Source organism: Nerophis ophidion, linkage group LG15 (assembly GCF_033978795.1).
Source record: "Nerophis ophidion isolate RoL-2023_Sa linkage group LG15, RoL_Noph_v1.0, whole genome shotgun sequence".
In the NCBI taxonomy this organism is placed as follows: domain Eukaryota; kingdom Metazoa; phylum Chordata; class Actinopteri; order Syngnathiformes; family Syngnathidae; genus Nerophis; species Nerophis ophidion.
Genome location: NC_084625.1, coordinates 18882610 through 18907392, shown reverse-complemented (window position 1 = coordinate 18907392; position 24783 = coordinate 18882610). Strand labels below are relative to the sequence as shown.

Below are 24783 nucleotides of genomic sequence, written 5' to 3'. Positions count from 1 at the left end.
AGTACAGTCTTCCTCTACGTTTGTTTTCCTGCAAGCACAAATCCATGTAAAACTACTAAACCTGTCACAATAGTCCAGGATATGACTCACCAACGACACCAATACATCATCTCACTACCATCAGGGTGCTGGTACATAATTATCAAATTCCCTTATCCCTGCAGCTATAGCTAAACCTGTCCGACAAGCCTGTAAATGTGTTGGTCATGTATGATGTCTTTTTGCTATTTTGGTTTGTGATGTGTAATGTCTATTTTTTGAATGTTAAAGTTAAAGTACCAATGATTGTCACGCACACAATAGGTGTGGTGAAATATGTTCTCTGCATTTGACCCATCACCCTTGATCACCCCCTGGGAGGTGAGGGGAGCAGTGGGCAGCAGCGGTAAGGCGCCCGGGAATAATCATTGGTGATTTAACCCCAATTTCCAACCCTTGATGCTGAGTGCCAAGCAGGGAGGTAATGGGTCCCATTTTTATAGTCTTTGGTGTGACTCGGCCGGGGTTTGAACTCACAACCTACGGATATCAGGACAGACACTCTAACCTCTAGGCCACTGAGTAGGTACGGCTGTGAAAATGAATGTATCCAACGGGAACCAATAAATATAAATCAATCAAATGTATTTTCAAAAATCTATTAAGCTTTTTATTTGTCTTCATATTTGATTCGATATATTGTTTGTATTTTGTTACGTGACTTCATGTAACAAAACGCTGTTGTGCAGCAAGTAGTGTGCAAACTGAGTACACAAGGGGCCTAGATCTTCCTGCAAAAAAAGCAGATACAAGCAAAAATCTAACCATACAATGGTATAGATCCTGATACTTTATCAAAAAAACATTTATCGAACGATATGAAGGATCATACATCAGGCGCGTACCCAGACCTATCGAACTATTGTGCTCCAGACATCATTCTAAACGACGTAGCAGATGAAAACTTGGAAAAGCATGGAAGTCTACAACATTTTTTGTCTCTAGGATAAATATGCATCGTTTTTGCTCGGGTAATGTTGCATTTAATGATTTAACTTTGTGTCATTGAGTTCACACCCGTCTTTATCAAAACATAACAATAGATTGTAACATTGTGTATGGGCAGACAGATTAGTTTATGTTTGCTGCCTTTGGTAAAAATCAACTCTTTTGGGTTTTTCTCGCATTTGCTTTCTTTTATTTAGACTCACCAAGATGGTGCTTTTCAAAACACTTGTAGAAAAAGTGTTAAGAAATACAATTAAGATAATACTTAAATGGGAAATAATAAGTTAAGTATACCAAATAAACCCCTAAAGTGATCAGAAATGTCTGCATATGTTATATTATTCTTTTATTTTTCCATATCCAACATATTGTGTTGAAGTTTGGGGAAATGTTTATAAAACAAACATTAGACCCAATAATTAAACTTTAAAAAAGGCTACTATGAACCTACCAATCCATTTTTCATAAGTTCTAATGCATTAAATAGTTCATATAGTGTTTTTAAAAACAATGTAAATTGCGTTTCATATAAACCACATCCTTCCAGCTTGTATTTTTAGGTTATTTAAATCAAGGGGAGAAAACTATAGTTCACAGGAGGGTATTGATTTTTTAAATACGTAAAGTAAGATTGAATAGAACATAAAAATGCATTTCAGTTTTAGGAGGGCACAGGTGGTTAGTGCATGTGCCTCACAATACGAAGGTCATGAGTAGTCCTGGGTTCAATTCCGGGCTCGGGATCTTTCTGTGTGGAGTTTGCATGTTCTCCCCGTGACTGCGTGGGTTCCCTCCGGGTACTCCGGCTTCCTCCCACAGCCAAAAATATACGCCTGGGGATAGGTTGATTGGCAAGACTAAATTGGCCCTAGTGTGTGTATGCGAGTGTGAATATTTTCTATCTGTGTTGGCCCTGTGATGAGATGGTGACTTGTCCAGGGTGTACCTCGCCGTCCGCCCGAATGCAGCTGAGATAGGCTCCAGCGACCCCGAAAGGGACAAGCGGTACAAAATGGATGGATGGAGTTAAATGGTGGAACAAGCTCAGTGATGAGTTGAAGACATGTTCTTCTTTGTTAAGGTTTTTAGGAAAGCCTTTAAAAGGTGAAATAATGGAAAATGATCAAATATAGCAACGATTACTTTCATCCCATTGATTTTTTGAACGTTGATGTTCCAGGCAATCTAATTTTCAGTGAATGTATAAGACTATGTCTCCCGGCTGGCAGGGGAACGCCTCGGGATCCCTTGGGAGGAGCTGGATGAAATGGCTGGGGAAAGGGAAGTCTGGACTTCCCTGCTTACGCTGCTGCCCCCGCGACCCGACCTCGGATAAGCGGAAGAAGATGGATGGATGGTATAGCATAGGCAAATATAAGCCTTGGATTCAGCCTATTCCTTTTTCGGTCATTTTTCTTTTTGTGTGTATGTGTATTTTTGTTAATACGTATATTATAATCTGTGCTGTTAAATTGATCACACAAAATGGTTGGTTATAGGACCGAAATAAACTAATTTGATAAAATGTTATCACTGCAAATTCATGCAATCTTCAATTCTGATCAGTGTGTGGAGTTTTTTTGTGTTTTTTTTTTTTAAATCTTGCACTATTCCGCCCTTCTTGATTACCTTTTCAAGGAACTCTGAAAATACTCTGACCCTTTTAGCGATTTTAACGGTTCGTACAGCCGAAAACAACGTAAGCATAGGACGTCTTTCTTCGAGAAAGGCTAAATGTCGCCAATACCCAACAGACGCTGGCTTGACCACCACGCATACTTAATGAGTCAAAGATGAGCCCGACGTGACATCAAAAAACCCATCAATACAGTATATAAAACAAAAACAAACACCTTCCATCTTTGATTTACTTAAAAAAAAAAAAATTAATTAAAAAGGTTGCTACCAATTTTTGTGTCTGTTTCAAATAAAAAAGCAAATTATACATAGATAATCATTACTACGAATAATATTGTATTGCTAGAGCCTGTGTGAAAGGCACCAGATGTAAAGTAAAGCTGGATCTGCCTTTACACCAACTTTGCACACATATCTGCTCAGTTACAATGGCAGTCAAAAGTATAAAGACACATGCACGTGCTAATGAATGAGAAAGTGTCTCCAAACTTTGGATTGACCGATAAAAGGCAATATATTTGGGATTTTGTTCACCGTTAAGCACTTCCTGCAGCCTTTTGAGAGCCCGAACAAGTGGCTCGCAGGGTTTGGAGTCATCTCTGGCGGTGTCCTACATTACAAGATAAGGGAGAGAAGGGGGATGAGTATGCAAACAATGGAGCAGATGTGCGACAGTGCAAGCTTTTGTGTAAACAGATGCATCTCCCCCACCCATTACAGCATACACCACGTGAGTATTGACACACTGGGACGGCCCTTTTAATGCACCTTGCTGTGTTCAATGTTCCTAGTTACCTTCCGCCTCGTGCAGACAAAACTGATTCCACTTTTCTAGGAGGATTGTCTACAACAGGGGTGTCAAACTCAAATACAGAGTGGGCCAAAATTTTAAACTGGACAAAGCCGAGGGCCAACGTTTAACAAATTAACCTTTTAATAGGGACCCAAACAAGTTTTGCATTGAATATTAAAAAAGCAAGGCTTAAGTAGCTTTATAGTCACAAACAAAATCGAGTTTCAAATGATAATAATGAGTAAAAAATATCAATGGCATATTAAATAAAATGTAAATAAAAAATTGGGGGAGCGGGGTTTGGTGGTAGTGGGGGTGTATATTGTAGCGTCCCGGAAGAGTTAGTGCTGCAAGCCGTTCCGGGTATTTCTTCTGTTGAGTTAATGTTGTGCTACAGTGCAGATGTTCTCCCGAAATATGTTTGTCATTCTTGTTTGGTGTGGCTTCACAGTGTGGCGCATATTTGTAAAAGTGTTAAAGTTGTTTATGCGGCCACCTTCAGTGTGACCCTTATGGCTGTTGATCAAGTATGCAGTGCATTCACTTGGTGTGTTAAAGCAACATATATTATGTGACTGGACCGGCACGTTGTTTGTATGGCGGAAAAGCGGACGTGACGACAGGCTGTAGAGGACGCTAAGGGCAGTGCCTTCAAGGCATGTCCCCAATATTGTTGGCCGGGTGGAAATCGGGAGAAATTCGAAAGAATGGTTGCCGCGGGAGATTTTCGGGAGGGGCACTGAACTTTGGGAGTCTCCCAAGAAATTTGTGAGGGTTGGCAAGTATGAGTATCAGCGGCGAATGCAGTGTTACAGAGGCATCAATACCGGCGGGCCAGCTCTAATCTTAATTTGATATCACCTCAAGGGCCAAATTAAATTACACGGGCGGCCAAATTTGGCCCGCGGGCCAGAGTTTGACACCCATGGTATACAACGTATATGGGGAATTCAGCTCATTCGAGAAGTTGCAAGGTGTTAAATGTATATTGCTGCACAACAGGTACCCTCAATTGCAAATAAATGGAGGCACCACATTTATATCACATTAAGTGCTTAATCCTCAAAATATAAGATAAAACACTAGATTTTAGGAAGCAATACAAGTGAAATTATTTGTGCAAGCACCTAGTTAATTTTACTTGATAAGACATCCTAAATTACAAGTTGTTTATCTACAACGAGGGTCGGCAACGCTCGGCTTTTGAGCCACAAGCGGCTCTTTAGCGCTGCCCTAGTGGCTCCCTGGAGTTTGTTCAAAACGTATGAAAAAAGAAAAAGATGAGGAAAAATATTTACTTTTTGTATTTATATGGTTTCTGTAGGTTGACAAACATGACACAAACCTTCCTAACTGCTAGAAATCCCACTGTTTACATTAAACATGCTTCACTGACGAGTATTTGGCGAGCGCAATTTTGTCCTAATTTCGAAACTTCTTGTTTGTTTACATGTACAACTTTCCTTGATGCTGCCACAGAAAGACGTGTTTTATGCGACAACTTCTTTGTCTGTATTTGTCCATCAAACATTGTATGCTGTGCGTATCCAGAAAGGTGAGCTTTGTTGATGTTATTAACTTGTGTGGCGTGCTCATCAGACATTATTGGTCACTGCATGACTGCAAGCTAATCGATGCCAACATGCTATTTATGCCAGCTGTATATACATAACGCGTCATTATGCCTCGTACTTTAGGTATATGTGAGCTCATTTTATTCGTAGTATCCGTTTCCTTCAACTTGAACGCACGCATCTTTACCTTTGATCATTCTAAGCCAGTCGTTTCCAGGAGTTATTATACCCTCTGAAAAGCCTACGTTTTAGTAATGTTTTCCAATGTTGTAAAAACGTGTAGAATAAATATTATAATTCAACATTTCTGTCAACAAAGATTTGCATTAGACAGCGACAGTCATTTTGATAGTAGGCTAATATAGACACTTACATCATGTGTTGCCTTCATTTTAACATTTATATGAGGCTTTACATTTTTTGGTATTTCGGACAAGATTTTTTTTTGTATTTTTGGTCCAGTATGGCTTTTTCAACATTTTAAGGTTGCCGACCCCTGATCTATAAATTAGCATGACTTTTAAGTTAAAAATAAGTATTTTATTCTGAAAACAAGCATTATTCATCTTGCAATTCCTAACTTAAGCCTCCTCAGGATGTTGCAGAAGAAAACCAAATACATTATTTCAATAGTTATTTCTTTAATCTTGCTATGGTGTAAAGTCAATAGGTAAATAGTTCTTAAAACTCGGGACATTTATTAAAAGTCCCCAAAACCCCACAATTCCCCTCAAAAAACGGATTAACTCACTGGCCTTGGACTAAATAATTACTTGTTTAAGGGGTTATCCGGTTCAGTGTAGGCATAGTCAAAGACAATATAACATACATTCGTAAACCTGGATGCATATGCAAAAGTGCAATATATTTATCTGTAGAGTAATAAATCTATATCTGCACTTTATCTTGCTCTTTGACCTGCACTACCACATGCTAATGCAGCAAAATGTTGTTCTTGTCTGTACTGTCAAGCTCAAATTTGAATGAAAATAAAGGAAATATATTAGTCAAAGTAAGTCTAAGATAAAATTTTAAATCTTGGCAAGTGGCAAACAATTTGCAGCGTGCATTCTCTTTCTTTCTTAGTTTATTTCAAACATGAACATACTTGCAACATAATACATCAGACAATTTCATATCATTTCACATCACATCATGTTTGAAAAAGAGTACAAAGATGCAGAGCTTATTTCCCACGTCAGAGCGTTTACAAATATACACATTCATTTACTGACCTTTTTTATAGTAAAATAGTAAAATGAAATCCGTGGATGAGTAATACAACAGTTTTGTAATATATAATTAATTAATTCAGTCATTATTAACATACTGAGATGAAGAATATCTTCTTTTCAATAAGGTTGAAAGTGTTTCTCATAATTTTTCTAATGTGAAAAGTAGAAGATGCCTTTAAAAAGTCTTACCATGCATCTTCTAACCAGCTGAAAAGTCTCATTCCAAGTCTTTGATGCATATTTTAAATGCAGTTCTGATAGGATGGAGCTCATCACTGCAAAAGAAGACATTTGCTTTAACCCATTGTGCTTTATAACAGCTGTTTTTTTTTCACCTTTACCTGCCCTTTGAAAATCTTCCTCGTTGGTACAAACCTGCAAGCCATTTGATCAATTATCAGTGTGCTACCATGAGTTGATTAACTGGGACCCCGACTTAAACAAATTGAAAAACGTATTCGGGTGTTACCATTTAGTGGTTAATTGTACGGAATATTTACTGAACTGTGCAATCTACTAATAAAAGTTTCAATCAATCAATCAATAGCATTAAAAAAATACAATTTACTACATATAAAATCGCTGGAGCTTAAAATACGCATTTTAATATACAAAGAAAATGTGTTGATGCGGGCATGAGTAAGTAAGCCTTACAGTTTAACCCCCAGGGGGGTCAAGGTGGAGGCTTTCACGAGTACAGCCGAGAAAAGCCGAGCGGAGCCGAACGCAGCCGAGACCAAACCCAGCCCAGCCCTCTGTCTGTCTGTCACATCACTGCTAAGTGCTAACACAGCTTGAGCTAGCGAGAGGCAACTTAGCCATGAGCTAAAACTTCCCTCTAGTCGTGTATCCAAACTTCCCTTCAACGCGGCACCGACGTGAAGAATTTGGCAAAAAGCGGTACGTGTTGTCACATCTCACAAATGGCGTCGGCGAGCTTTTGGCAGCTAGCATAGCATCCGTCAGTTGTGATGAGCATCTTGCTAGCTCGTTGCTACAGCTGAACATCTGTTGCTGTTTCTCCCATTTAATGTGGAATTTGTTTCCGTCACAGCAGCTTTGTTTAGTTTTAATAAGGACAATTAACACTTATCTTACCAGTAAAAGTGGTTATTAGTTGTGGGGAACGCCGCCCACCGCTAGCTAGTCATTACCTGCAGACCAGTCACCTGCTAAGTTGCTAACAGCTCGTATTCTTCGTCTTTTATCAAATATATGTTTTTTTTCTGGCTAGTACGTGGATACATACGTAATAAAAGATAATGATACACTTTTCCCTTTCAAAGAAATACCCGAGCTAATTTAATAGTTGCTACCATTCAGTTCATTTTAATTTTTGATGTATCTCCTTCATTGATGTGCATCTTTGATCGAGAGACAATTATACCTCAATTACAAACCCCGTTTCCATATGAGTTGGGTAATTGTGTTAGATGTAAATATAAACGGAATACAATGATTTGCAAATCCTTTTCAACCCATATTCAATTGATTGCACTACAAAGACAATATATTTGATGTTCAAACTCATACACTTTTTTTTTTTTGCAAATAATTAAGTTACAATTTCATGGCTGCAACACATGTCAAAGTAGTTGGGAAAGGGCATGTTCACCATTGTTTCACATCACTTTTTCTTTTAACAACACTCAATAAATGTTTGGGAACTGAGGAAACTAATTGTTGAAACTTTGAAAGTGGAATTCTTTCCCATTCTTGTTTTATGTAGAGCTTCAGTCGTTCAACAATCCGGGGTCTCCGCTGTCGTATTTTATGCTTTATAATGCGCCAAACATTTTTGATGGGAGACAGGTCTGGACTGCAGGCAGGCCAGGAAAGTACCCGCACTCATTTTTTTTTATTTTTATGAAGCCACGCTGTTGTAACACTTGTCTTGCTGTAATAAGCAGGGGCGTCCATGATAACGTTGCTTGAATGACAACATATGTTGCTCCAAAACCTGTATGGACCTTTCAGCATTAATGGTGCCTTCACAGATGTGCAAGTTATCCATGCCTTGGGCACTAATACACCCCCATACCATCACAGATGCTGGCTTTTGAACTTTGCGCCTATAACAATCGGAATGGTTATTTTACTCTTTGTTCTGGAGGACACCACGTCCTCTGTTTCCAAATATAATTTGAAATGTGGACTTGTCAGACCACAGAACACCTTTCCACTTTGCATCAGTCCATGAGCTCGGGCCCAGCCAAAACTGACGGCGTTTCAGGATATTGTTGATGAATGGGTTTGGCTTTGCATAGTAGAGTTTTAACTTGGACTTACAGATGTAGCAACCAACTGTAGTTACTGACAGTGGTTTTATGTAGTGTTCCTGAGCCCATGTGGTGATATCCTTTACACACTGTCGGTTTTTGATGCCGTATCGCCTGAGGGATCAAAAGTCCGTAATGTCATCGCTTACGTGCAGTGATTTCTCCAGATTCTCTGAACTTTTTGATGATTTTACGGACCGTAGATGGTAAAATCCCTAAATTCCTTGCAATAGCTTGTTGAGAAATTTTGTTCTAAAACTGTTCGACAATTTGCTTACAAAGTGGTGACCCTCACCCCATCCTTGTTTGTGAATTATTTAGCATTTCATGGAAGCTGCTTTTATGCCCAATCATGGCACCCAACTGTTCCCAATTAGCCTGCACACATGTGGGATGTTCCATATAAGTGTTTGATGAGCATTCCTCAACTTTATCGGTATTTATTGCCACCTTTTCCAACTTCTTTGTCACGTGTTGCTTGCATCAAATTCTAAAGTTAATGATTATTTGCAATAAAAACAATGTTTATCAGTTTGAACATCAAATATGTTGTCTTTGTAGCATTTTCAACTGAATATGGGTTGAAAATGATTTGCAAATCATTGTATTCCGTTTTATATTTACATCTAACACAATTTCCCAACTCATATGGAAACGGGGTTTGTATACAATTTTACATTCACACACCAATGCCTGAGAAGGAGCAGGATGAAGAAAAATCGTATATTTTCCTGCCCCTTCCATCCATCCATTTCTACCGCTCATTCCCTTTTTGGGGCTGCGGGGGGGTGCTGGCGCCTATCTCAGCTACAATCGGGCGGAAGGTCGCAACATAATACAAAGTCTTACTACATGGATATCATACAAACCAACAAGTACATCCAAATGTAATGAAAACAAACAAAAAACACAAGTGCAAAACTTCATGAAGTACAAACCGAGCAAAAAAATATATATATATACACCTTACGGAATGATACAATACAAATACAAAACAAGTAAAATAATAAATAAAAAGCAAAATGTATACACTTATGGCTGTCCATATGATCTTATTGTTCTATCTTTATATATTTTTTTGAATTGGAATATATTTTTACAGTCTTTTATCTCATTGTAAAGAGAATTCCATAGTTGAACCCCCACCACTGATGTACACATTTGCTTTAAAGTTGTCCTTGAATACTGATGTTTAAAATGACCTTTTCTTCTAATCTCTGTATTCTCAAAAGTGATGACAAACATTTTTTGTAAATTTGCTGTGATGACGTAACGACTTGTCCAGGGTGTACCCCGCCTTCCGCCCGATTGTAGCTGAGATAGGCACCAGCCCCCTCCGCGACCCCAAAGGGAATAAGCTGTAGAAAATAGATGGATGGATGGTTTTACTTTTAGCCTTAAACATGACACACAATGTCTGTAGCTTTACGCGCATTGCCCTATAATCCAACACATATTTTACCTTGTTTAATATAAAAATACTCTGAGACATATTTTTCCATACATGTGCAATATGAGATTTCCATGTCAGACCGTCATTCAGTATCACTCCTAAAAATCCAAGTTCAGAAACCCTTTCAATATCAATTCTCTCTATTGACAGTTTGATCATTTTCTCCCTTTTCCTCTTACAAAAAATCATAAAAATTTTTTTTTTTTACATTTAATGGTAATTTATTGACATCAAACCATCTCTTAAGTTTAATCATTTCAGTTCAGTTCATCCATCTATCCATTTTTTACCGCTTTTCCCGTTCGGGGTCGTTAGTTTTATTTTATTCCGAACATTAATTTTTATTCAATGTAATGCATCACATATTTCCACTTGTTTCATTATAACACGTCCGAAAAGGAGTTTGGAAGAAGCAGAGCTCATGTAATCCTACCCCTTTTCACACCATAGCAATTGTATTCCATTTCCTCGTTCTCTGTAACACATAAATAAATAAATAATATACCATGTTATTAATTGCTTGATTGAAACTTTTATTAGTAGATTACACAGTACTGTAAATATTCTGTACAATTGACCACGAAATGATAACACCCGAATAAGTTTTTCAACTTGTGTAAGTCGGGGTCCACGTTAATCAATTCATGGTAAAGCAACATGAAGTGAGCATACAAATATTGCATGCAAAAATAATCTTTGTCTCAAATTAAAAAAAGAGTTCAATATGTTCATCATAATTCTTTTTCTGTGTACTTTATGAACAATTGTAGTTTGAACCATCTCTTAAACTGAACCATATTGGTGCTTTGATTTCTTTGGTTAATCCGTTGCATAATTTAATTGCACATACAGATATACTAAAGGTTATGAGTGTTGTACGACCATACACATGTTTTAAATTAGATTTTCCTCTTAATGTTTTATTTCTCTTTTGCTGAGAATAATTTAGGTTATAGTTTACTTTATACATAATTTTAGCTGCTTGCAAATGCACCAAATTTTCAATTTCAATAATTGTGTTTGAATAAATAAAGGGTTTGTATGTTTTCTTTATCCAACCAGGGTTGGGCGATATGGGCTTTTATTAATATCTCGATATTTTTAGGCCATGTCACGATACACAATATATATCTCAATATTTTGCCTTAGCCTTGAATGAACACTTGATGCATATAATCACAGCTGTATGATGATTCTATGTGTCTACATTAAAACATATCTTGTTCATACTGCATTAATATATGATCCTTTTAAACTTTCATGCAGAGAGGAAAATCACAACTAAGTCAATTTACCAAAACTGTATATATTAAACAGTTATTAAGCAATGGCAAAGACATTCATGTCATTTCAAAACAGAAAGTGCAAGATTGTTACCATGAATTGATTAACGTGGACCCCGACTTAAACAAGTTGAAAAACTTATTCGGGTGTTACCATTTAGTGGTCAATTGTACGGAATATGTACTGTACTGTGCAATCTACTAATAAAAGTATCAATCAATCAATCAAAGTCAGAGACATTTTAAAACAAGCTATGAGTGCACTTTTGTGAATGATGTCACCAAGATGACTATCAAAACAACACTAAATTGAAGTGCACTTTTTGTACAGAACGCCACTACAATAGTTTAAAACAAAATAAGTGCACTTTTGTACATGATGTCACACAAGATATTTGAAAAAATAATCAAATAGTGTATGTCCTTTGCTATATGGTAGGTTCCTGCGGACGTTATCTCCTTCGGTTGTTGACTTTTTTTTTTCATACGGTGTTGATCTGGAAGTTGTTGCTTCGGCATTTTGTTGGTGTGGCACCAACCGGAGATGTTGACATGCAGAGTTTTAAGCACTCCTCTAGCGGGTGACTTTTCAAATTGTGCAGTGCTGCTACTTTTTGTAGCAACGCTTTTGCCGCATAAATGTTGAACATATTCCCGCTTGAAGCCAAACCACTGTAGCAACGCTTTTGGCGCATAAATGTTGAACATATTCCCGCTTGAAGCCAAACCACTGCCAGACGACGAATCCTGTGCTGTTTTTCTCTGTAACTACTTCTTCCTCCATTTGTTGCCAGATTTGCACCTTTCTCTCTCTCGTATTACCACCCGCACCTCACCGTTACCATCACAGCTAACGCTACCATGTCGCTACCTCCCTGCTACGCGGCAGCGTGTGACGTTGCACACGTGACGTATGTAAGAAGGTACGCTAGGTTTACGTCTCTGTGAAAAGGAGAGACAAGAAAGGGTGGGAAACATGCAGTGTAATACTCGAATATCACGATATCGTCATTTTCGATATCGCACAAAGACAAACCCGCGATATATCGATATATCGCTCAGCCCTATAGCCAACATGACGTATTATTCTAATTGATCTTTTTTGTAACACAGTTATTGAATGAAGCGCACATTTGTAGTTGTTTCCCCACATTTCTACACAATAACATCAATATAGTAACTTTAGTGAGCTGTAGAGTAGAGAATATGAAGTGATTTTTGGTCTACAACATGTTTTGCTTTATTCATTATTGATGTGCATCTTGCTACTTTATGTTGTATATTTTTTACATGAGATTTCCAATTAAGTTATCATGTATTGTTGCACCCAAAGATGTGTTTTCTTTTACCATTTCAATATCTTCCCCGTCTATTTTTATTTGTGTTTGCCTTTCTCATTTACCATTAACAACACTGGTAGTTTGTTTTAGTACGATTTTATCGCTTATATTTATTGAAAATGAGATAGTATTTATCTTATTGTGTAATCAACTGACTTACCTATTTATTAGGAGTTGCATTTTAGAGTTTTGCAAAATGAAACTAATAAGTGAACATGTGTTAGTAATTGCTGTGAGTTGGAACGGGGTAGGATTAAAATAAGCTTTGCTTCTTACTCATTTTCGGACATGTTATAAAGAGAAATGCTAATATGTCAAAATGTGTGATGTATCATATTGTAACTGTGTACATGTTCCAAATAAACTTAAATTATAACCTTATATTTACCACCAAAACACTCTCGCAGTTTGTAAGTCAGAAGTAATTTAATCGAGTACATATTTACATTTAAGGCACTAAAAATCCAAAACAAATGCACTAGGAATACACAATTTTCTTGTTGTTTGATGGATTTTCTTAATCAACAACATTGGGTGTGTTGAGGATAACTACATCCAAAAATAACCATGTTGTGTCAGTCATAAAAAAAAAAAAACAGAATACAACGATTTGCCAACCCTTTTCAACTTGCAGTATATTCAATTAAATAGACTGCAAAGACAAGATATTTAATGTTCACACTGGGAAACTTAATTAATTTTGGAAAACTACCATTAACCTAAAATTTAATGACAGCAACACATTCCAAAAAAGTTGGCACGGGGCATTTTTACCAGTGTTACATGGCCTTTCCTTTTAACAACATTCAGTAAATGTTTGGGAACTGAGGAGACCATTTTTTTAAGCTTTTCAGGTGGAATTCTTTCCCATTCTTGCTTGATGTTGCTTGATTCAACAGTCCGGGGTCACCCTTGTTGTATTTTAGACTTCATAATGCGCCACACATTTTCAATGGGTGACAGGTCTGCACTACAGGCAGGCCAGTCTAGTACCCCCACTCTTTTAATATGAAGCCACGCTGTTGTAACACATGCATAATGTGGCGTGGCATTGTCTTTCTGAAATAAGCAGGGGAGTCCAATAAAAAGACAATGCTCTGATGGCAACATATGTTGCCTCAAAACCTGTATGTACCTTTCAGCGTTAATGGTGCCCTCACAGATGTGTAAGTTACCCATGCGTTGGGCACTAATACACCCCCATACCATCACTGATGCTGGCTTTTCAACTTTGCGCCTGTAACAGTCCGGATTGGTTCTTTTCATCTTTGGTCCGGAGGACACCACGTCCACATTTTCCAAAAACAATTTGAAATGTGGACTCGTCAGACCACAGAACAGTTTTCCACTTTGCATCAGTCCATCTTAGATGAGCTTGGGCCCACCGAAGCCGGCAGCATTTCTGGGTGTTGTTGATAATTCTCTTTGCCTAGAACAGTTTTAACTTGCACTTTTAGATGAAGTGACAAACTGTAGTTACTGACAGTATTTTTCCTGAAGTGTTCCTGAGCCCATGTAATGATATAGAATAGAGAATAGAATAGAGTAAAAAGTACTTTATTGATCCCTGGGGGAAATTCGGCACAACAGTTCGCTCATAATAGACAATAAGCATTTAGTATTTTTTACATGTGAATATTATAAATACAGTCTATACAGATATCCTTTACACACTGATGTCGGTTTTTGATGCCGTACCACCTAAGGGCTCAAAGGTCACGGGCGTTGCCGCTTACGTGCAGTGATTTCTCAAGATTTTCTGAACCTTTTGATGATATTACAGAACGTAGATGGTGAAATTCCTAAATTTCTTGCAATAGCTCGTTGAGAAATGTTGTTCTTTAACTATTTGGCAGTTTTCTCACGCATTTGTTCGCCCCATCCTTGTTTGTGAATGACTGAGCATTTCACGGAAGCTGCTTTTATACACATTCATGGCACCCACTTGTTCCCATTTAGCCTGTTCACCTGTGGGATGTTTTACATAAGTGTTTGATGAGCATTCCTCTACTTTCTCAGTCATTTTTGCTACTTGTGCCAGCTTTTTTGATAAATGATGCAGCCATCAAATTCTTAATGAGCTAATATTTGCAAAAAATAACAAAATTTACCAATTTGAACAATAAGTATCTTGGCTTTGCAGTGTATTTAATTAAATATAGGTTGAAAAAGATTTGCAAATCATTGTATTCTTTTTTTATTTACGATTTACACAACAGGCCAACATTACTGGTTTTGGGTTTTGTATTTAACCACGCAAATAAATATATTATTATGAAGCCAGTAAAATATTTAATGTGTCCTCTGCCAAGAAAGTATAGTCTGTCTATTTATTTTTAGTTATTTGATTGTTTTGGTTGTGATTTTTTGAGGGTCCCCCCCTCCCCTTCTTAATAGAGACAGAACCTATTTTATTGTTTTGGTTGTGATTTTTATTCAAGTGCAAAATTTTGGAAACAGTAGATTTATTTTTTCATATTTGTTTGTGTTATTTAACTTGGATGTGTAAATGTTTACATTCAAATTACAATGTTAAAATATATGAAAAATACAATTTTATTTCATTTGGATCAAGGGTACACTTGAAATTTTTTATGTATTATCATTACATCAGTGGTTAATTTATTCCCCAAAAATGTTGACAACAATATCGTTTATCAGCTATAATTTGTAGGTCAATATATTGTCGATCAAAATGTGTTACCGGCCCAGGCCTACACACCTCTCCCTGACTCACAGCGAGGCCTGTGGTGTCCATTTTGACTCAATTTTTAGTCACCCTATTATGTTCCTTGCTGAAAAAATAGTTAACAGCTACAAGAAAATCTCAATTTGTGCACCAAGCATCATGGTTTTCTTGCAGGCTGCTATGGTTTTGCCACTGTAAGCAGTGTTCTGTCCATGACCTAATGGTTATGCAGGTTTTCTGTGTCTTGTGTACACACAAACACATTGGCTTTTATCAACCCTAACTGTGGAAGGGGCGTGATTATACTGTTTAAACACGCTGTTAAAAGCTACCTTCTAACACCTAATTCATCCAGGTAAACACATGGCACCTGTCGGGAATTCATTTTAAGAAATGAAGGAGCTAATTAACATATTTTCCTCCTTAGGGATTACAATTTAAGCCGTTGCTGCTGCACCTGGAATTTCATTTAGACGTCCTTCATTTCAAAATCCTGACTTTTTCCCCGGAGCCATGGCAGCTGCTAAACCCAAAGGGCAGAACTCCTTAGCCCTTCACAAAGTGATCATGGTGGGCAGCGGAGGTGTGGGCAAGTCAGCCCTCACGCTGCAGTTCATGTACGACGAGGTGAGCGTTGCATTCACATTAACGTGCTAAAATCTCCACAATCTGTATGACCCCGCCTGTTCTCTTGTTGTTTATAGTTTGTGGAAGACTACGAGCCCACCAAGGCTGACAGCTACAGGAAGAAGGTGGTGCTGGACGGCGAGGAGGTACAGATTGATATCCTCGACACGGCCGGACAGGAGGACTATGCCGCGATCAGGGACAACTACTTCCGCAGCGGCGAGGGTTTCCTCTGCGTCTTTTCCATCACAGAGTTGGAATCGTTTGCGGCGACAGTAGACTTCAGGTGCAGCAATAAATGAGCAGTAATCAATCTGTACATTAACAAACGAGACAGGCTGATCGGAACAAAAAGGAGAGCAAATCTCACAGCGAAGTAAATGTCAAAAAAGTCAAGTCTCCAGTTTATGTTGTATTAATTTAGAGCCACTTACAGGAAACCAATGTCGAGGAGATTCAAGCAACTGATGCACTAACTTCACCAACCTGGGGAACTTCACGCCATTCACTTTACATTATACAGCTGCTGTATGTGCTGTACTGGATTTTAGTAAAGTTGTCCCTTGTTTATCTCAGTCAATTGGGACCGGACATGACAGTGATTAAAAGGAATATTGCAAAGTCGGATTAGTATTAAAAAAATATATATTTTTGTATTCGGAGGATAAAAAAACGTTTACAATCTTCTAAATTATTATTATTATTATTTTTTGCATTCTTAGGAGGGCTGGACAATAAATAATAATCAGAAATATTTTGATTGATGATTATTTACATAATTATGTATTAATTTGAAAATATAAGTACCGTATTTTTCGGATTATAAATCGCTCCGGAGTATACGTCGCACCGGTCGAAAATGCATCATAAAGAAGGAAAAAAACATATATATATACGTCGCATTGGAGTATAAGTAGCATTTTTGGGGGGAATTTATTTGATAAAATCCAACACCAAGAATAGACATTTGAAAGGCAATTTAAAATAAACAGAGAATAGTGAACAACAGGCTAAATAAGTGTACATATAGTGACGCATAAATAACCAACGGAGAAGGTGCCTGGTATGTTAATGTAACATATTATGGTAAGAGTCTTTCAAAAATCTATAACATATAGAACATGCTATACGTTTACCAAACAATCTGTCACTCCTAATCGATAATTTCGATAAAATCTTCTTCCTCGATGTCTCTTCTAAACAACTCTGCCAACTCCAAAGGTATGCACCGCTTCCTCTTGTCGTTTTCTGCTGCGTATTTCACTACGTCCAGCTTGTAATCTGCAGTACATGATTTCCTTTTCGGGGCCATTTTTGTTCAGCCCATCTCAGTTTTTATAAGTTACCGCCAACGTTGAAATGATCCATTGTAATAGCTAAGGCAGTAGCATATAGCAGTTAGCATTCCATGACCCACAATGCACTTCTGCAATGACCCTCCCCCACCGAATTCTTATTGGTTGACGTGTATGTGTATTGCTGACATTTTCTTCGTCTCTTCCGCGGATGAGATAAATAATTGTATTTAATATTTTACGGTAATGTGCTAATAATTTCACACAAGTCGCTCCGGAGTATAAATCGCACTCCCGGCCAAACTATAAAAAAAACTGCGACTTATAATCCGAAAAATACGGTATTTATTGTACCATCAAACCTCAACTTTGAATATAGTTTTTCCGGAATTAAAACGGAAAATCTGAATTTTTTTGTTTTTTATATTGCAATTGTTTTTTCTATTTTTTTAATTTATTTGTTACGAATGTATTTTTTTTTTTGCATTTTTTAAACCATATGTAAAGTTCAGTTTTGGTCGTACAGTAAATACTCATGTTTTCAGATTATAGAATAATCTTGATTACTCGAAGTTGGAATCTTTGGGGACCTCACAATACGATTACGATTCAGGTGCTACGATTTGATTAAGAATTGATTATAGATGCATCTATAATTTATATATATTGATGCAGTTTTACATTTCGTTTCACTACATAAACTTTTTTCACTTATAATATTACCGAACAGTGCATTTGTAATAACGAACTGTTAAATTAATTCTTGGAAATGTGTGCAAAACTGGAACATAAGTGTCTTATAATGGAGATGGTCTAATTTCTCTGTGAGCTGGCTCGCTGCAGTCAGCCACATTTTAGAACATTACTTCATTGACAATGAAGACATTTTATAATCTTCCAAGTCCAAATTTTAATGTATCTAAAATTGATTATTTCCCCCCCACCTCCAGTGATTACCAGTCAAAATAATCGTGATTATTATTTTTGCCATAATTATCCAACCCTCATCTCCTGGTTAAATTCTCTAAGTTAGAACCGAGCTTTCATGTGCTAAAACCACTGGCGCTTGTTGCTCAGCAAAAAAATAGTTCACCTGACAATCGCAGCGCCAATCTTTCAGTGTGATGTTAGCATTCTTTGTTGTTAGCATTACTTGTTTGTGTTGTTAATCCACATGGCTCAAACCAAAGCTGTTTTATTGATGTCAAAAATAAAGTGCATCAAAAGACTATCTCCACTTTGGCTGGACAGCTGCTGATAGCAGTCTCAGTTAGCCTGAAATGCCGCAACGAATGTCCGATTCTACGTCCAGTTTTAATCTTCCTGAAGGAATCAATAAAGTACTACAGTATTTTTCGGATTATAAATCCGGCCGAAAATGCATAATAAAGAAGGAAAAAAATATATATAAGTCGTACTTGAGTATAAGTTGCATTTTTGGGGGAAATTAATTTGATAAAATCAAACACCAAGAATACACATTTGAAAGGCAATTTAAAATTAATAAAGAATAGTGAACAACAGGCTGAATAAGTGTACGTTATATGACGCATAAATAACGAACTGAGAATGTGCCTGGTATGTTAACGTAAAATAATATTGTAAGAGTCATTGAAATAAAAAAATGCTATACGTTTATCCAACAATCTGTCACTTCTAATCGCTAAATCCGATGAAATCTTCTCCCTCGGTGTCCTTCTAAACAACTCTGCCAACTCCAAAGGTAGACAATGCGCCGTTTCCTCTTCTATTGGTACGTTGCTTACGTCAGAGTCATCGTCAGTTGCAGTTCCAATTATTCCAACCTTTCTGAATCCGGACAGGATGGTTTCGGTTGTCACCGAAGCCCATGCTTTGTCGATCCATCCAGTGACATCCAGAAAAGTTGCAAAGCGCATTCTCCCGGTTGCCGTGAAGCTGTGCTCTCCATTCATCATCCACAGCTCCCACAGGCTGCGCAGAACTGCTTTAAAGCCCTTCTCAGTTTTTATAAGTTACCGCCAATGTTGAAATGATAAATTTTCATAGGTATGGAAGTAGTAGCAGGTAGCATCTTTTTTTCCACAATGCACTACTGCCATGACCCGCCCCCGCCTAATTTTTATTGGTTGACGTGTGTGTGTGACGATTTCTGATATACGCCTAGTCTCTTATGTGAATGAGATAAATAATATTATTTGATATTTTACGGTAATGTGTTCATAATTTAACAGATAAGTCGCTCCAGAGTATAAGACGCACCCACGGCCTAACTTTAAAAAAAACTGTGACTTATAATCCGAAAAATATAGTATCTATCCATCTATCTAACTGTTGTCCTTTGACATGGCTTGTGTTAAATGCTCAACAATGTGGAGATGTGTTTTGATGAGGCAGGCGTTGAAGGTGTGTCCATCCCCAAAAAAATGTTGAGCTGCAAAGTAGCAAGGAGCGACTGGATTTCAAACCAACACGTGTATTTTTTTTTTTTAAAGCTACACACAATTATTACAATTGACTTCCTTTTTTACTGCTCTAGCAGCACGTCGAGGCAGCAAGTCATTTTTCAGGATTAATTGCGCCCTCTGCTGCCATGCATTAAAATGTAGTGTTTCAAGACTAGTGAACCCTATTTATGTTTACATTATTGACCCATTTTGAGTAAAAACTTTCCCACTCTTGATTCTAAATCTACCCACTAACAAAGTACATCCGTGTTTCCAGAGAGCAGATCCTCCGGGTGAAGGAAGACGAGAACGTCCCTTTCCTCCTGGTCGGCAACAAGTCTGACTTGGACGACCGGCGGCAGGTGAGCGCCGACGAGGCCAAGGCCCGCGCCGAGCAGTGGGGTGTGTGCTACGTGGAGACTTCAGCCAAAACCCGAGCCAACGTGGACAAGGTCTGTCTCACATTGGAGATTGTTTGTTTGTCTTGATGTACAAGCAAGGAAGTATAAAATTTGTGTGTTTCCTTCAGGTGTTCTTTGACCTGATGAGGGAGATCCGGGCGAGGAAAATGGAGGACAGCAAAGAGAAGAACGGGAAGAAGAAAAGCAAAAGTTTGGCCAAGAGAATCCGGGAGCGATGTTGTATTTTATAGTGGTAAAAAAAAAAAAAAATCTAGCAAAAAGCCAGAGAGCTGCTTTTCTGTACATATATACATTTCTCCCATTTTTGATTTAATGCTCGCAACCTGAATCCTGCTTTTTAACCACATTTCATGACTGCATGTCAGGGAGTAGTGAGGTCCATTTACGCCATTTCTAGATCTTTTTCATGTGCTGACACTCCAAATGATTCCGCCGAGTGTTTTGAAATGAAACTAACATGACGTCAGTGTGTCTCAGTAGGTTCATGGAGAAACATGCGTCCAAATTGGTGTTAATATACTACATAATTCAACATTTTTAATTGCATTACATTTATGGAGTCTTACTGTGACTCACAATGCAATGCATCCAAAAACTTAAACATCTTACAGCAGGGAAGGATATCATATGGCCCATTTCTGAGTCGATCTTGTGTGAGAGGAAGGTGGGTGGGTTAATCATTTTTAAATGCAGTATACCGAAAATGTTGGAAAGCGCCACTCCACATAGCAACTGACGCTGTGGTCAAAGTAACAATTACCAAAAAACAAATTTTGAAATATTCAACACTCTACTGCTGTCTGGCGGCTTAAAGTGGGTAGTGCACCCTCTCAATTTGTCACGTTTCATATGTCAGGTAAACCGTGACGAACAGGGCCATATGAATACCCTCCATACTTTATTTCAAAAAGTCCTCCGCCCTCCTGAATCCACTCAAAGGCACAAATGTAGAGCATGACCCTCAAATCTCTGTTTTCCCCTCCAGTTGTGGTTCTAACATTTCATCAGTTTTGAACGTCGCCTAGATGGTTGCTGTCTATCTCTGCATTTTTTTAATTTATTTGTTATTCTATGAAGTAATCTCTGGTGCTCAAATACAAAGCCAGTGGTGTACACTACACTGGCACCTCGAAGTCAACAAATAGAAGTGTAAACATGCCAGTTTTTACCGTTATTTTTGTTGTTGTAGATCTTTCTCTTTGCTGTGTCTCCTAATTGGGCGCACATAGGAACACTACCGCGTTGAGAGACTTTAGGTCACCTATTAAATGATAAGAAAAAGGAATGCCGGATAGAAATACGTTGATTCAGTCACCAAAGAAAACTGCTAGCCACTATAAAAACAAGTGCCCACTTTTCAATTGAAGTGAACAACGAATCTGGCTAAAGACGGAGGAGGGCTCCTTCGTCTTCTTTTTTTTTTTTTCATGTACAGTGCACGCCGCTGCCTACCTGTCCGTGTTGAATGTGAACCATCCCATCTCGCCATCACGTTTGCCCGGAGGCTGCCATAGCGGTATAGCTCGGTTGGTAGAGCAGCCGTGCCAGCAACTTGAGGGTTGCAGGTTCGATTCCCGCTTCCGCCATCCTAGTCACTGCCGTTGTGTCCTTGGGCAAGACACTTTACCCACCTGCTCCCAGTGCCACCCACACTGGTTTAAATGTAACTTAGATATTGGGTTTCACTATGTAAAGCGCTTTGAGTCACTAGAGAAAAGCGCTATATAAATATAATTCACAAATATAATTCACTTTCTACTAAGCCGACCTTTTAACCCCAAATGCCACAATAACATTTGAATAGCACCTACTCTGTAAGCCAACAATAACGACTTACTTCCAACACATCAGTTTTATTGACCAACACACACTGTGCCCTTTCATTCCCTTCCTTCGCTAATGACTGAGCCGCATTTAATCATATGTTAAGGCCACTAATATAATAAAATACACAGTAATGGACTCTATGCAACAAAACTGATCCTTGTTTTCATTTAAACCCCCAATTTTTATTTGAAATTTGGCGTTGACTGCAAGCTTTATGCCGACATGTACAGTCACTAATGCAAAGAATACTTGTGGTATTTGCTATTTATTGACAAAGAAAAAGCACACAGCGGTGAGATATGACATTTTGAAGGCGAGCCTGAAATATTTAGAATGTTGTTTTTTTTTTATTTTATTTAAGGGCTAATCTCTAGCACAAGATGCCACGATTGGTCCTCCATCTTTATAAAGTGCTGTGTGCTCTCATTGCTAATGCTTGTAAAAACAGTGATTGCCATAGTGCTTGCTGACATTGGCTTGACTATGTGTTCAGTTCTTTCCATCGTTGAGCAAATTCCCCTGCTGGGAATTCAAAAGACGAAATTGCCTTTTTATATTAATACCCTAAAAAAATAGAAGTATCTATACTGTATATGTCTGTGTGGTTGTTTGGATGGTTGGCCACCATTTGTAAACGCTACGCTCTTTTTTCTTTTTTTTTTTTTAATAACATAACCACTAATGTAGCCTACCTGTCTGAGTGCAAGAGGTGTTGACGCTTACATTTCAATTGTGTGTATCTGAGTGCAAGAGGTGTTGACGCTTACATTTCAATTGTGTGTATGTGTGTGTGCGTGTGGGTGAAATGGCAAATAAAGATGATATTACTAATGGTAACAGGTTCCCATGGTGTTCAGTTTGTGTACGTGTTTGTCTGGAATTGTCACAATAAGCTGGAACAGTCATGAATTGCATGTCAAAATCCACAAGCTACCCGGTAGAATACATTGTGGTCATTTGCAGCTATGCCTGCCATTTAGTGGTGGTGAAATGAATATGGAAAAGCCGGAAATCGACATTTAAAGGTATACTTACCCTACAAAGAGCAAGCACCATCATTGGAAGTATTTATTAATTAATTCGTATTACAAAACCAGTAAAGTTGGCATGTTGTGTAAATCGTGAATAAAAACAGAATATAATGATTTTCAAATCCTTTTCAACCTATACTCAATTGAATAGACTGCAAAGACAAGATACTTAACGTTCCAACTGGTAAACTTTGTTATTTTTTGCAAATATTAGCTGATTTGGAATTTGATGCCTGCAACATGTTTAAGAAAAGCTGGCGCAAGTGGCAAAAAAGTTGAGGAATGCTCATCAAATACTTATTTGGAACGTCCCACAGGTGAACAGGCTAATTGGGAACAGGTGGGTGCCATGATTGGGTGTAAAAACACCATGAAATGCTCAGTCATTCACAAAAAATGATGGGGCGAGGTACACTCCCTTGTGAACAAATACTTGAGCAAATTGTCCAACAGTTTAAGAACAAAATTTCTCAACGAGCGAACAAATTTAGGGATTTCACCATCTACGGTTCGTAATATCAAAAGGTTCAGAAAATCTGGAGAAATCACTGCATGTAAGCGGTAATGCCCGTGAACTTCGATCCCTCGGGCGGTACTGCATCAAAAAGTGACATCCGTTTGTAAAGGATATCACCACATGAGCTCAGGAACACTTCAGAAAACCTCTGTCAGTAACTTAGGTTTGTCGCTACATCTGTTAGTGCAGTTAAAACTACTATGCCAAGCGAAAGCCATTTATCAACAACACCCAGAAAGGCTGCCAGCTTCGCTCGGCCCAAGCTCATCTAAGCTGGACTGATGCAAAGTGGAAAAGTGTTCTGTGGTCTGACCAGTCCGTATCTCAAATTGTTTACGGAAACTGTGAATGTTGTGTCCTCCGGACCAAAGCGGAAAAGAACCATGTTATAGGCTCAAAGTTCAAAAGTCAGCATCTGTGATGGTATGGGGGTGTATTAGTGCCCAAGGCATGGGTAATTTACACATCTGTGAAGGCTCCATTAATGCTGAAAGGTACATACAGGTTTTGGAGCAACATTAGTTGCCATCCAAGCATCGTCTTTTTCATGGACGCCACTGCTTATTTTAGCAATACAATGTCAAGCCACATTCTGCACGTGTTAGAACAGTGTGGCTTCGTAGTAAAAGAGTGCGGGTACTAGACTGGCCTGCCTATAGTCCAGACCTGTCTCCTATTGAAATTGTGTGGCGCATTGTGAAGCCCCGGACTGTTAACAACTTAAGCTGTACATCAAGCAAGAATGGGAAAGAATTCCACCTGAAAAGCTTCAAAAAATTGGTCTCCTCAGGTCCCAAACGTTTACTGAATGTTAGGCCATGTAACACAGTGGTAAAAATACCCCTGTGCCAACTTTTTGCGATGTGTTGCTGTCATTAAATTCTAAGTTAATGATAATTTGAAAAAAAAAAAAAAGTTTCTCAAATCAAACATTAAGTATCTTGTTTTTGCAGTCTATTCAATTGAATATAAGTTGAAAAGGATTTGAAAATCATTGTATTCTGTTTTTATTTAAGAATTACACAACGTGCCAACTTCACTGGTTTTGGGTTTTATACATTTAGTAGATCAGTGTGTGATCCCCGTGGGGAAAAAAACACTTCTGATGAGGCTGTCCCTTGGCAACTCAACATTTAGGCTCATGTCACAGGTTTTCAATGGGATTGTGTTTGTTTTATTAATCAGTATTTATCAGTAGAAAAATGAAAGATGTAATAATTTAAGGGTTGTCTTCTTCAACAGGGGTCCCCAACCTTTATTCCACCGGGAACTAATTTAATGTATGCATTATTTTCACGGACCGGCTTTTCGCGTGTGGCAGATAAAAACAGCAAAAAAATTAGCATGAAAACTCAACTCACTATAAT

General features: G+C 38.0%; 2 protein-coding genes across 10 annotated transcripts in view; one reads left to right on the top strand and one right to left on the bottom strand.

Moving 5' to 3' along the window:
* Nucleotides 1-7442, bottom strand: part of zgc:111976 (mediator of RNA polymerase II transcription subunit 1-like) — a 29854-nt gene extending 22412 nt beyond the window's left edge. For 6 of the 9 annotated variants that reach the window (XM_061921640.1, XM_061921642.1, XM_061921641.1 and 3 more), the window contains exons 1-4: nucleotides 7149-7250; nucleotides 6569-6602; nucleotides 6417-6502; nucleotides 3160-3235 (exon numbers count right to left, since the gene is read on the bottom strand). In XM_061921640.1, coding sequence (XP_061777624.1) covers nucleotides 3160-3235; nucleotides 6417-6502; nucleotides 6569-6602; nucleotides 7149-7235 — 283 coding nt within the window. In that variant the 5' untranslated portion in view covers nucleotides 7236-7250. Of the gene's footprint in view, nucleotides 1-3159; nucleotides 3236-6416; nucleotides 6503-6568; nucleotides 6603-6881; nucleotides 7117-7148; nucleotides 7251-7325 lie in introns of those variants that run through there. The other 3 variants (XM_061921644.1, XM_061921645.1, XM_061921646.1) reach the window with 3 other exon arrangements.
* On the top strand, nucleotides 6913-22705 carry ralaa (v-ral simian leukemia viral oncogene homolog Aa (ras related)). Its single transcript, XM_061921649.1, has 5 exons — nucleotides 6913-7127; nucleotides 15699-15898; nucleotides 15976-16184; nucleotides 19897-20071; nucleotides 20149-22705. Exons 2-5 carry the CDS (start codon nucleotides 15785-15787, stop codon nucleotides 20269-20271), a joined length of 621 nt encoding a protein of 206 aa, XP_061777633.1. The 5' UTR covers nucleotides 6913-7127; nucleotides 15699-15784; the 3' UTR covers nucleotides 20272-22705.
* The last annotated feature ends 2078 nt before the right edge of the window (nucleotides 22706-24783 follow it).